Source organism: Delphinus delphis, chromosome X (genome assembly GCF_949987515.2).
Source record: "Delphinus delphis chromosome X, mDelDel1.2, whole genome shotgun sequence".
Taxonomy (NCBI): Eukaryota; Metazoa; Chordata; class Mammalia; order Artiodactyla; family Delphinidae; genus Delphinus; species Delphinus delphis.
This window is the reverse complement of record NC_082704.1, coordinates 37484946-37499768: the sequence shown is the minus strand read 5'-3', so window position 1 is coordinate 37499768 and position 14823 is coordinate 37484946. Positions and strand designations below refer to the sequence as shown.

At 37.1% G+C, this 14823-nt stretch overlaps 1 protein-coding gene across 1 annotated transcript in view; it reads left to right on the top strand.

Moving 5' to 3' along the window:
- Nucleotides 1–14823, top strand: part of IL1RAPL2 (interleukin 1 receptor accessory protein like 2) — a 689119-nt gene that overhangs the window by 654324 nt on the left and 19972 nt on the right. Inside the window, exon 7 of the mRNA XM_060002166.1 lies at nucleotides 7724–7869. Coding sequence (XP_059858149.1) covers nucleotides 7724–7869 — 146 coding nt within the window. The remainder of the gene's footprint in view (nucleotides 1–7723; nucleotides 7870–14823) is intronic.

The following is a 14823-nucleotide window of genomic DNA, read 5'->3' as shown; positions in this document are numbered from 1 at the left end:
GATTGATCACTTTGCCTTGACTTAAATAATTTTCAAAACTCATCATATATATATATGTAAGTGTAGATATTGTAAGTCATAAGGAGTCTTCAATGGAAAAGTAAACTTCATAAGCAGCATAGTTTTACCTAAGGGCAGCCTTAATGACCATTTATCTGAAGGATGATTTTTGGAGGAGTGGTGACTCTACTATCCACAGTTCCACTTCTACAGTGGGTCTTAGCCTTGACGTATGCATAAAATATTTAAAGGCTACCTAAGACATATTTGTTATCTCTCTTCATTTACTGAGCAGATTATAGATGCCTAGTCTCAAATATGGTGTTTTCTATTGTAAGCTGCTCGAGACAAGCAACTATAGTTAGTAAATAATAATTCCTCCATGTTTCTATGCTACACAGTACGTTGCAAAAACATTTTGACATCCTAAATTACATTGGATTTTTATGATAACCATCTGAGATAAATCATATCAGTTTATTTTACAGATTAAAAAATCTGAGGTTTAGTGACTGAGGAAGAGCTGTCCTTGGGCAGTTGATTCATAGTTCCAGTGGAGCTACATTGACTTTATCAGAACACAGCTAGCAAGAATCATCAATTCTCAGAATGATCTGTTGTAGTCCACATTTAGGATATAAAGAGTCAAAACCTGCCCAGGACTGAAAGAGTAAAAAATCAGTTGGGACTGAGAATAAGCAGCCCAGCTATTAATCAGGCTGGGAGGACAGACAGATAAAACCAGCTGCAAAGTTAACAGAAAATACTGTTTCTTCCAAGGTCATGCAGCAGTTGTATAATGCCATAATGACCCCCACCTCTTTGGAGTGACTACTGTTTTCTTACCAGTGATGCCCAGACCTGCTTTGCTATTTTCATATTACTGGGAATACCCAATTAGTAAACCACCTCCACCTCATGACAGTACACAATTCCTAGTCAATCCTCCCCCCATACCACCAACTGCCTCAGAAGTTGCAATCAATCCAGAACTTATTTCTGCTTCTTTACACCATCCTCAGAATCTTTAGTGGGAACCCAAATGTTACAAAAGATGCTTTTTTCTTCTCTTCAATCAAGAAACAATCCACAGTTCCTCTGGAGCGTTCCTTCCACAGTGTATTCAGTCAACAAATCTGATTGTGTCAGCCTACGGGCTTGATCCTGGTCTTTGACTAATAAGACTTTAACAGGAATTTTTTTAAAAAGCAAATGACACTAAAATAAAGATTTTGTTTCCTTAAGAGGGTTTTTAAAAACTATCTCCTATTATTGATGTTCTCAATCATTATTCCTGGATAATGATTACTCATACTCAGAATAAAGACCCAGAGACTTGCAAGATACCTAGTCGTCAAAGGAGGATTCAGTTTGGTTTCAGGGACTATTTACAGTTAATGGAAACTGGAACAGCACATACAACTCAACATCAAAAAAACAAAGAACCCAATTAAAAATGAGCAGAAGACCTGAATAAACATTTTTCCAAAGAGGAAATGCAGAAGGCCAACAGGCACATGAAAAGATGCTAAACATCGCTAATCATCAGGGAAATGCAAATCAAAACCAAAATGAGAGATCACCTCACACCTGTCAGAATGGTTCTCATCAAAAAGAACACAAATAACAAATGTTGGAGAGGATGTGGAGGAAAGGGTACCCTAGTACACTGTTGGTGGGATTGTAAATGGGTGCAGCCACTGTAGAAAACAGTATGGAAGTTCCTCAAAAAACTAAAAATAGAACTACCATATGTTCCAAGAATTACAAGCTTTCATTTTATTTTATTTTATTTTATTTATTTTTTATTTTGGGGGGAATCCAATCTCTTTGCTCTATTTCATTTTTGATTTTTAAAAAATTCCATCTTTATTGAAGTATGATTGACAAATAAAAATTGTATATATTTAATGTATACAATGTGATGTTTTGGTATATGTATACATTGTGAAATGATTACCACAATAAACTAATTAACATATCCATCACCACACAGTTATCATTTTTGTGTGTGTATGGTGAAAACACTTGAGATTTACTCTCCTCTCAAATTTCAAGGATACAGTACAGTTTTGTTAACTATAGTCACCATGCTGTACATTAGGTTTCCAGAACTTATTATCTTACAACTGAAAGTTTGTACTCTTTGACCAGCAATTCCCCATTTCATCTACCAACCAGCATCTCCCTATTTCTTCCACCCTCCAGCTCCTGGTAACCACCATTCTGTCACTATTAGTTTGGCTTGTCTAGAGTTCATATATAAGTAATATTATACAGTATTTTTCAGTATTTTTCATTCTCTGACTTATTTGACTTAATATTCTCCAGGTTCCCCTACGTTGTCATAAATTGCAAGATTTTCTTTTCTTTTCTTTTTTGAGACTGAATAATATTTCATTGTACACATAAACCATATATTCTTTTTCCATTCATCTACTGATGGACACAAGTTGTTTCCACATCTTGCCTATTATGAATAATGCTAAATTGAGCGTGAGAGTACAAATATCTTTCTGAGATCTTGATTTCATTTCCTTTGATATATACCCAGAAGCGGGATTGCTGGATCATATGGTAGTTCCATTTTTAGTTTTTGGAGGAATCTCTGTACTCTTTTCCACAATGGCTGCACCAAATTGCATTCCCACGATTAGTATACAGTGTTCCCTTTTCTCCACATTCTTGCCAACGGATATTAACCCATTATCAGATATATGGTTTGCAAATATTTTCTCCCATTCTGCAGGTTACATTTTCACTCTCATTTTATTTTATTGAGGTATAATTGACATATACCATTATATTAGTTAAGCTCACATAGTTAACATAGTTAACTCTTTTATTAATGTGGTGAGAATGCTTAAGATCTAATCTCAGCAACGTTCACGTATAAAATACATGTTACTAACTATAGTCACCATGCTGTATATTAGATCCTCAGAACTTCTTATAACTGCTTTTATTGCTATTATTATTTTAAACAAACTGTTACCAGTTAGATCAATTATGAATAGGAAAAATAAAATATTTTTTCTTTATTTATTCCTTCTCTAACACTCTTCCTTTCATTATGTAGATCCAAATTTCTGACCTATATCATTTTCATTTTCTCTTAAGAGGTTCTTTTAACATTTCTTGCAAGACAGGTATACTGACAACAAATTTCCTCAGTTTTTATTTGTCTGAAAAAGTCTTTATTTTTCCTTCACATTTGAAGGATAAATGGATACAGTATTCTAGGTTGGTAGTAATTTTCTTTCAACACTTTCAATATTTCACCCCACTCTCTTCTTGCTTACATAGTTTCTAAAGAGAAGTCTGATGTATTTCTTATTCTTATTCCTCTATAGCTAAGCTTTTTCCTCTGAATTCTTTTAAGATTTTCTCTCATTTTTTCACTTTATACAGTTAGAATATGATGCATCAAGGTGTAACTTTTCTAATTTTCACTCTGCTTGGTATTCTCTGAACTTCTGCATCTGTGGTCTGGTATCTTTGGAAAATTCTCAGTTATTACTACTTCAAATATTTCTATTGTTCCTTTCTCTTTTGGTATTTAGATTACATGTATGTTATGTCTTTTGTAGTTATACCTCAGGTGTTCAATGTTTTGTCCCTTTTTTTGCCATGCTCTTTTCTCTTTGTGTTTCAATTTAGGAAATTTCTGTTGATTGTCTTCAGGATCACTGATTCTTTGGCCACGTCCAGTCTGTTAATGGCCCATGAAAGCCACTCTTTATTTCTATTACAGTGTTTTTATTTCTAGCATTTCCTTCTGAGCCTTTCTTAGAATTTCCATCTCTCTGGTTATGCTACCAAGCTATTGATTTATGTTGTTCACTTTTTCCATTTGAGCCTTTAACATATTAATAATGGTTATTTTATATTCCCATTCTGATAATTCTCTGCCATACCTGAATATGGTTCTGACACTTGCATTGTCTTTTCAGACTTTCTTTTTAACATGCCTTATCATTTTTTGATTGAAAGCCAGATGTGATGTATCAGATAAAAGGAACTGAAGTAAATAGGCCTTTATTGTGAGATTTTATGTTTATGTGGCTAGGAGTTAGGCTGTGTTTACTGTTTTCTGTAGTCGTAGGTGTAAGAGGCTAAAATTTCCTATAATGTACTTGTTTATGTCTCCACTGTTTCTTTCAGTTTTCCTAGAGACTGCTTCTTAAATAAGGTCTGAGCTTTGCAGGTTTTTCAGCTGAAAACCTTTGTAATCATACAGGAGCTTGATTGGTGTGTGGTGGTAAGTATTCTATAATCCTATGGTAAAGTCTTAGTCTTTCAATGAACCTGTACCTTCAGGCTGTGACCTTTACAAGTATTCCTCAGCTTTCCTCCTTTTCTTAGATGAGACAGGAAGGCTTGAGGAGGCTGGAGTTGGATATTTCTCTTCCCCCAGTTTCGGTAAAACCCAAGTAATTTAGGTTCTGCTAAAGAGTTTCACTTGAGGGCGTGCCTTTGTTAAGAAGAAAGAGTGCTCTGGGCTCATTTCAAGATAGTTGCTTTTCCCCTTCCTGTGCCAAAAGCATAAAGGATTCTCTGATCTTTACCCTGAAACTCTGGACAGGCTCTTGGAAGCAAAACTCATGAAAGTACAGGGCACCCCTAAGATTAGATCCCATGGAGTTTTTTTTTTTTTTTTTTAACTCTCAATCTAGTCCATATTGGGCCTACAGTGACTCATCAATTACATTTTAAGTGTTTTTATTCATGCTGATTCCTGCTCCTGGGTTTCTGCTCCCAGTACACTGTGATTCTCAGTAATTGTCTAGCTATCTCAAATTTAGGGGGCAGGAGTTTGCCCTGTGACCTCAATTCTCTGATGGATCTACGAAAAGTTGTTGACTTTTATTTTGTTTGCTTTTTCTCTTGTAAGGATGAGAGTGACAACTTCTAAACATTTTCTAGTATTACTTCTTAATAATAGGTCTTAACAATAAAACTTTTGAAACTAGTGATTTCTGTCACCTGAATTTAGTATTTTTTATTTTGCCAGTGTTCACTGTTGCCTATAACTTGCCTTCAATATTAATCCTTGGAATGAGATACTTCTGAAGTTATTTGAAGTATATCCCAAGACCCCCTTATTTGTATCCTCCATTCCAAAACCAGTCCCTTCAGTGTCTCTCTTTCAAACATTTTGCAAAAACCTGTTCCTATCTTCCCTCCTAGAAAACACTTCCTTCTTCCTTTTGTTTAGGCAGAGTCTTCTCAAGCCTTCTCCAGCTAATTTAGTAAATAATAATCTCTCCCTTTTTTGAAATTCCATTGTAAGAATGACTGTACCATCCTGTTTTACTTCATTCCGCCTATAATTTTTTCAGCTGTGTAGATTTTGTCTCCTTGTTTAAATTTTAATGCTTACTGGGAGCAGGCACCTGGTCTTTTAGTGCTTATACTGCTCTTACACCAAATACCTATCCCAGAGCTAGGCACTCAGGGGAATGACAAAGAATAATTGATAGATTGTTACATATCAATATTTGCTAGGAAATTGTGACTGCTCTGCAGAATGATTTATAGACATAAACACCAATTTTCTCTTTAATTACAAAAAAGCAGGTCTACTCTAGATTTTCAAGAGCTGATAATTAAGACACCTCATATATATTAATAGATGAAGGATCATTTTTCAAATCCTCTCTCTAGATTCTTTCTGCAGCCTGTGAAGAGCTGTTTTTGGAAACTGCATTAGAAATGAAGAGGGAAAGGCTTTGTCTGGAGGGACAGGATCAGCTTTCTGCCTTATGCCTGGCAAAGGCTGTGGCTGCCCTACATGTGAAGCTTTAAATCAAACTTAATTTGTGGTGCTTAAGCAGCTTCTGGCCTAAAGGGGGTTATCCCATAGCAGGTCACACAGAACTAAAAGAATTGAGTATAGTGTGATATACACATAGCAGGGGGAAAATAGAGTAAAATTCAATATAAACCATTAGGACAGTAAATTCCCATTTTTCCTTGTTTAGGTATGTGTTGGGAGAGGAGAAAGAGAGGAAAACTGCAAGTTTAGCCAGGAAGAAAAAAATGAATAGACTACCAGTGAAATATGGTTAAGAAAATTCTTATACTAAAGAGACTTACTCAAGTTACCAACGCCAGTATTGTCAACTCTCTGATATGTATATTATTGGAAGGTAACAGAAATAGGGTTAATTTTAAAAGCATCTCTATTTGGAATATAATCTGGGTTTAGGATTTCAGTATGGGAGATTCTCAGATTCTAAGAACTCCCTCTCACCAACCCAACTTTAAGTCTTTCCTTCTCTTAAAGGGGAGCCAGAAGAGATTAATCCAAACCAAATTGAAATATCAATAAGTATAAATACAAATATGTTTCGAGGAGCCAAAATTTATAAAGTTCACCTTTGGATAATGAAATGTTGGTGTTTAATAACATTCATTTGCATTTGCATATGCCATTTAATCTTGAAATCATTTTACCCATTTTACCCCCACAACAAAGTTAAGTATGGCAGGTATTTTTCCCAACTTAAAGATGAGTTATATTAAGGTGCCATTGAGTTAATTACTTTGTAAGAATACAGCTTGAGCTTGTAAGTGGGAGGCCCATATTTATAACCCAGTTTTCTCTGAGTACAGTTGTCTTTTCCAACTTTATGCTAAATGCCAGTAAATCTGAATGTTCTTCTCTGCCTTCCTAACCAGGTGTCAAAAAGGAGATGAGAATTACTTTAAATGCCCCAAATGTTCCATCTTGCAAATTCATGTATTTAACAACCTCACCCCAGAACTTAACAGCAGGCTTTCCACTATTTAGACTCACAATTTTCTCTTTCTTTGGTCAAAACCAGGAGTTAGAAAGTAATAGTAGGCAGTGTACCTACTTTCACCTCACCCAGGAGGCAGCTGGCCATTGACAAGAATATAACTCTCCAGAGAAACAAGAGGCACGCTCCTCAGGAAAGGTTCCTGGCAACTCAGCTCCTCTGTGAAGAACAACTGTTACTGGCCATTCAAGAACCTTTGCAACTTCACTTGAGAAAGCAAAAGGCAGCACTATGAGAAAATGTCACATAGGGCAGTTCCTCCTAGGGGCATGGGAGGGTGTGGAGGGAAGGAGAAAGACAAATGGCGAGCAATGTCGGGAGAAAGCAGGGCCATGGTAGGTCATTGGAGGATTAGGGGTATATACCTGCATTGGACAGAAGGCAGGAGAAAGTAGAGAACAGGCTTCTCACTGATATTTGGGGATAAAAGGCCACTAAACACCCTTAGTTTAATTCTCATAAGGCAGTCATTTTCAAGGCCCATTTCTTTACCATCTTGCCCCCTGTTGTCAAAACTCTAGCCTCTGACATAAACTCTACATTTCTACAGACATTTTTCCCTTCATGCCGTGTTGCAAAAATCCAATTTGTTTTCATAAGCTCAGCTTAGAATATGGAGTCCAACGTCTCCTCCTCTTTGCCACACAAATCATATTGGCTTCATTTATCAAAGCCTAATGGCATGATAATATTTCTTTTTGCTGAGTGAATTCCTCACTTTTTTCATTTTCCATCTGATCTTTGCATTAAGAGTCACTTTTTGTGTTTTCTTTTCCAAGTTTCTGCACATACACCCCGTCAGGACTCTCCAGCCCACTGGAGACCTTAGTAAGCTACGTAACCATCTTTAGTCCTTGCATGGCTGGGCTCTCCCCAAATCAAACCAATTCAGCCAAGAATACTTTCCTTTATTTCAGGCTCCTCAAAGAGCATCTTGGAGAAAAAGAAGTTGAGTTGGCACTCATCTTTGATTCAGTGGTGGAGGCTGACCTGGCAAATTATACCTGCCATGTGGAAAACCGAAATGGACGAAAACATGCAAGTGTTCTGCTGCGTAAAAAGGGTATTTTTTTAAATAACTGTTACTATAGTTTGTTTACCTATCAAGTAACTATTGAAGTTAGGTATGTTTCCTGGCCTGATTTTATCATTTAGTATAAATGTCTATTAAACATTTTGTCTTTTTAAGGAAATATCTCTCTCTTGCTGTGGATATTAGCATAAAATTCCTATGATCTTCCATACCATTAGGAAGTGGATAAATTAAATGAAATGTTGTTATTTGTTAAATCCAGTGAGGTGAAATATACCTTGGTTATAAGTGTTACATAAAATTTGATAGGCATTGATATTAAACATTTTCTCTATATTTCACTTCATCCTATATTGCTTAAATTAAATAATAAGGGTTTTACTATTGGATGAGAAACAAAATCACTTCTTTATTCCCTGACTAAAATATAAATAAAAATAATAGATAGTATCATATAATTTTTACAATTATTATAATAAAGATCATGAACAATATTTCATGATATGACCTGGTGTTGAAGGCCTTCAGCAGGTGCATATATTTTTAAATACTTTGGCATTTATGTAGATCCCTCTCTAGAGTTGATTCCATATGGGGTGGAAATTGTATATAATGAGCAAAGAAAAGAAACTATAAATTTACAAATAAAAGAGATAAAAACAGACATAGGAACAACAATCCCAGCTGCTGGAGCAACTTCTGAGATTGGCTCTTACCATGAAATAACTCCTGATTACTGCAAAAGGCTAAATACTTTCTGTATGTGTGCATCTGGCAAAGGTTTTGTAAATGTAACACAACAAATGTTCTCAATCAGTGTTCTTTTTGTCTAGGCTATAGAGCTAGAACAGATTCAATCAGCAAGGTCACTAGTTGTACCTTGTAGCCAAGATGGAATTTCTATTTTCCAACCAGCCCTAATATATAACCTTGACCAGCAGTTCTAGGAGAAGCAGGGAAATGTCATTATTCTGAGAATAATGCTTTTATCTCTCTAGCACCATTTCTTACTCTGTTGGACTTGATTTCATCTTAAAATAATGGAGTATTTAAGTATAGAGGAGTCTAATATAGAAAGTGAAACTAGGAGACCCTGCTTCAGGAGATCCTGGTTCAGCCACTGCCTTGGCTACCTACTTCAGTAGGACTAACTTGTCTGATTAGACATCCTAAACTTTAGTTTCCTCATCTATAAAATAGGGGTAAAAATACCTACCTTGTAGAGTCACTTTAAGGTTCAAATAATAATGATATGGTGTGAAATATACCATGCTCAAACAAGATTTGTTATTAAATGGAATTTGGATAACTTGTATCCACTAAGCAACCACTTGTCCACCTACTTGAAGGGCAGACATTGATTATGTCCAGATACCTTCTTGCAAGGATTGCTTTGTTCCTGTCCATCTCAGTCTTATTTTAGGCTTAGAGATCCTCCAAGCCAGACTCTGCTGCACCTCTGTATCCTCAGCAACTTGGGCAGTGTCTGGCCACTAATAGGCACTTAGAACTCATTCTGGTTAATAAATGAATAATGTTCTCTTTTATTATTGAGGATCATGTATAGCAAGCATCGTGTTAGGTACTAGGGAATAGTCATCCCCAAGTCTGTGGGGGACTTATAGTCTTCAGGGCAGTGAGGGTGCAAAGAAAGACAAAGCTCAAACATGAAACAAAAAATTGCACAAAATGTGTATGGTGTTACAATTAAAAGCCTGCTCTGAGGAAAAATAATGGGGGTCTTACCATATAGTCAGTCAGTAGAGACAGAAATAGCCTTGAGTTTTAAAATAAATCCATTTCCCTTTAATAAGTAAAGCAACCACTAGCAGCCCTTCAAATTTCTAATAATCTGACACTAGAAACCAAGGTACGCTGCAAAATTGCTGCCTCCCATGGCTTCTGCAAGGAAATGTGTCTAAATCATGAATAACTGCAAATATTAATTTTCATCTTCCTAATCGTTAAATATTAGAGTTCCCCAGGGTTCAGGTCCCCTTTTCTCACTCACTCCCTAGATGATTTCAATTCCATCTCCACCTCAGTTTTGCTTACGATTTATATGCTGACATCTCCCAAATTTATATCTCTAGCTTGGACTTCTCGCCTAAACTCCAGAGTTGTATTCCTAACTGCCTATTCAGCAACTATTCAAAAACTCCACTAGTAGACATATCTAGCAGGCATATCAAGCTTCACTTGTCCCACACAGGATTCCTGATTTCTCCTCCCTATAAACTTGATCCTCCAGTTGCCTTCTTCATCTCCATCACCATCCTTCCAGTTGCTCAGGCCCAAAATCCTTGGAGTCATCATTGACTTCTTCTTTTCTCTGCTCATACGCTATATCTAGTCTACCAGCAAATTCCATGGCTCTACTTTTAAAACATATGTACTCTGAGCACTTTCCCCATCTTCACTGTTATCATCTGAGTCTAAGCCACCAGCATCAATTGCCTGGATCACTGCAATAGCCCCGTGAACGGTCTCCCTGCTTCCCCCTTGTCCCCTCACAGTCTATTCTCATCACAGCATCTGGAGTGATCCTTTTAATATCTAGGTCAGATCATATTATTTCCCTAATTAGAACCATCCAATTACAGGACCCTCACTGTTACACTTAGAATGAAACCCCAAATCTTTGCCATGGCCTTCAAGACATTTCTGATCTCATTTTCTACCACAATCTGCCTCAAACCTTGCACACACTAGCCTCCTTTCTATTTCTCACGCTCACCGAGCACAGTCCTGGCTCATGATCTTTGCACTTGCTATTTCCTCTGCCTGAAACACTGCTGTTTCCCCCAGCTGTTCCCATGACTCATTCCCTCTTTTCATACAGGTGCCTGCTTAAATATTACCTACTCAATAGGCCTTTCCCTGGCCACTTTTTATAAAATAGTACTACCCAATCATTTTCTTTTAAAAAAATTTTTAGCTTTATTGAGGTAAAACTGACAAATAAAATTGTATGATATATAGATATATTAAGTGTACAACGTGATGATTTGATATATGTGTACATTGTGAAATGACTCCCCACATTGAGTTAATTAACACATCAATCACCTCACACATCTACATTTTATTTCTGTGTGTGTAAGAACATTTAGGTTGTACCTTCTCAGCAAATTTCAGTTTATACAGTACAGTGTTATCCACTACTGTCACCATGTTATACATTAGATCCTCAGACCAGATTCATCTGCCTGAAAGTTTGTACCCTTTTACTAACCTCCCCCTATTTCCTTTCCCACCGTCCATCCCCTGACAACCACTTTTCTCCTCTCTGTTTCTGTGACTTCAGCTTTTTTTCTGAGATTCCACATATAAGTGATACCATGCACTATAATATTTATCTTTCTCGCTCTGGCTTATTTCACTTAGCATAATGCCCTATAGGTTCATCCATGTTGTAGCAAATGACAGAATCTCCTCTTTTAAGGCTGAATAATATTCCATTGTGTATATATGCCATGTTTTCTGGATCCATTCATCCATCGATGGACTACCCATCACCTTCTTTTCCCTCTCACTTGGCTCTATTTCTGTTTATTGTATTTACTACTATCTGATATCATATTACATACTTGTTTTCTTCTTGTCTCCCCCCCACTCCCCCCACCCCCCCCACACACACACTAGGATGTAAACTTCATAAGAACAGGGACGTTTTCCTGCCTTATTTACTGCTGTATCCCTAGCACATAGAATATAGTAAGTGCTCAAAAACATTTGTTGGGCAAAAATGGTCCTCCTAGAGGACAGGTGCAATAGGATAGAGGATGGGTAACGGGGATTGGTAAAGAGAGGCTTTCCCTGAGATCTGGCCTTGACTAGTGTCTATTCTGGGTTATCTGAATGCATTTCTCTTTTCAAAACATTCAATTTCCAGATTGGGGGATAAAAACTCAAAGACATTAATAGCCAGGTAGATATTGAAATTAAAAGAAAAAGAGGGCTGGATATTAAACACAGGCTAGAGGAAACATGCCTTTCTTTAAAGGGCAGTCACTATTCTTTTCTAGATTATTGCCATGCTTGCTGAAATGTGAACCTAAGGATATGAGAGCTTCAAGGTTTTCAAGTGAAGTTGAAAGTCTGGATATGCAATATTTTTATTTTAAAATATTAGTATCTACTTTTTGGGAAACATATAGACCAACAAAAACCTTTTTTCTGGCCCATTGTATACCAGTTTGTACTCCCTGTTTTAGGTAGCATTTAAATTTTTTCACTGCGCTTTGCAAAAGGATGCAGTTCATCTTCCCTTACTCCATTTTTTTAGGAGCTATCGACAATATGGTAGAGGTCAAGAAAAGAACAATAAGCCCTATGGTCCTGATCCAGCATATTAAATCAGACTGAGCTCTGGCTTGTATTGCAAAATTTCAGTTATTTCCTTTGGAGTTGAACCTTTCAGGCTTTATCACAACATAGCCTGGCATCAGTAGCCACAGGATTTCCACCTGGAATATGAGTATGGCTCGTTTTATGGAACAATAACTTCCCGATGATCTATAAGTCAAATATCAAAAATGCCATAAGTGATCATTATAGAGAAGAAACATTTCATGAATCCTTTCACAAAGTGAAAAGGCCTTTCGTAAAATGAAAACTCATGTCTAATATATGCAATTAACAGGGTCAGGCATTCTCAAAGCAAGATGTCTCTTACCTATGCAACTTCTACCTTCATTTACTAACCTGCTATGCCCTCACTCTCCAATGAACTATTTGCCAACAAGTACAGCTAACATTTTAGTAAGAAATTCTTTTTTTTTTTTTTTTTTTTGGTGAACCAAGACTCTGAACTTAATGCTAGGAAAATTCTGATAATTATGCCTTCTCTGTATATACTCCCTTTCCCACAAACAGAGACATATCAATGACTCTCTCTTTCTCTTCATTCCTAGTGCTACTGCCCCACCCTGAACCCCCAACCTGTATAGGAGACCCTCAGGTGGGATCTCCTAACCTGCTTCCCAACTTATGAGCAAGCTCAGAACAGTTCCAGTCTTCCTGCTCTCCAGTTCCTTGACTTCAGCTATTATTTGTCCCATTCTATGCTGTCTGATCTTCATGTTCAAAGTGAAGAACTAGCTGGGTTCAAACTAAGAAGGTTAAAAAGAACTACACTTGTACTTTGGGTGCCTGGAAAAAGTTACAATCCCATAAATACTTGCTCTTCTGGCTATCTCTATCCTTGTGAAGCGTATACACGACACAGTCCAAATAAAATGACTTCCACCTTCTCAGTCAGGAAATGTCCCTAGAAGTATAGATCCTGCTGAGATGGAAAATGGCAGTTGAAAACAGAAGACAAAAGAAAAGCTAGGTGTCAACTGGGTGATGGCAATTCTGCCCTCTGATTATAGGATACATGTTTCCCTTTTAATGTGACTGCCTGTGCTGAATCAAAGAATACTGGTTGAGTCTCAGGGACTCGGTCCACAGTTTTCAATGTAAACAGCCATCACTAGGTAATATCTTTCAAAGATATTTTTATAAAATGGACCCCGAAACCACAAAGGTACTTTTCACACCACAGTTTTCTTCCATATATTTACTGCTGAAAAAGGTGTCTGCTACTTGGGAGCACAAATTGTTCCTGCTGCTGAAGCTTTCCATCTACCTAATAGCAACTCTACTCTGTAAATAACATAGAAATTGCTGGAAAAAAATCCCATTCAGTGACTTTGAAAACAGTTGAAAACTGTTCTGACCAGAGAGTGAGACAGAGGGAGAGAGACAGAGACAGAGAGTTAACAAAATTACAACATTAAATGAACATTTTACAACAGGAAAAACATGTTGAATCAAGTCAATCAATGACCTAAGATCAAAGAGAATTCAGTTTTCAGAGTAAACAAAAAAAAATCATATTGCCCTGTCAATTTCACACTGGCTAGAAAAACAAATACCGTATGCTAATATATATATATGGAATTTTTAAAAAAAATGGTTCTGAAGAACCTAGGGGCAGGACAGGAATAAAGACACAGACATAGAGAATGGACTTGAGGACAGCAGGAGGGGGAAGGGTAAGCTGGGACGAAGTGAGAGAGTGGCATGGACTTATATACACTACGAAATGTAAAACCGAAAGCTAGTGGGAAGGAGCCGCATAGCACAGGGAGATCAGGTCGGTGCTTTGTGACGACCTAGAGGGGTGGGATAGGGAGAGTAGGAGGGAGACACAAGAGGGAGGAGATATGGGGGTATATGTATATGTATAGCTGACTCACTTTGTTATAAAGCAGAAACTAACACACCATTGTAAAGCAATTATACTCCAATAAAGATGTTAAAAAATATAAAGACACTTGATATTTTTTTTGAATAAAAAAAGAATGCATAATTGATAAAACAGTAAGAAAACAAGCAAAGGTTGTGATACTGCAGCCCCACAGAGGTCTCATAAGCAAGCCTGCCTTACCAACCACATAGAGACAGGCAGTGGTTCCTGGGGAGTCATTTTCTATAGGGAGGGCAGGAGGCAGAGCTAATATGAGGTAGGATTATTTTTACCTGAAATTTTGTGGCTTAATTTTCCAAATGACCACCTCTTGCAGTAGGCATGACAGAGATAGATTCCAATTTCCTATCCCTACTCATTATGTGGCCCCTCATAATGCTCCTTATTAATATATTTTGTCTCTCACAACAGCTTCACTCCCTTCTTTTTTCTATCCTTCTCCCTCTCTCCTTACTGAAAAAGAATACATTTATATTTCTTACATTTCTACTCAGCGACTCTCCTCATTGGCCATGCTGTCTCTGGCCACTACCATCTTCTCTATTACTCCACCTCCTTTAAAATACCAAACTCTCTATCTCCCTACAAAACCTAAAACTTTTCATATGCTGGACTCCAAGGAGCCCCTCGTTCCTTCTTGATATAGCTGCAGAATTCTTCAATACCCTCCAATAAACTGTCTGAGATCTGCTCGATCCTATCATTCTGCCTGGCAATTGTAGTTT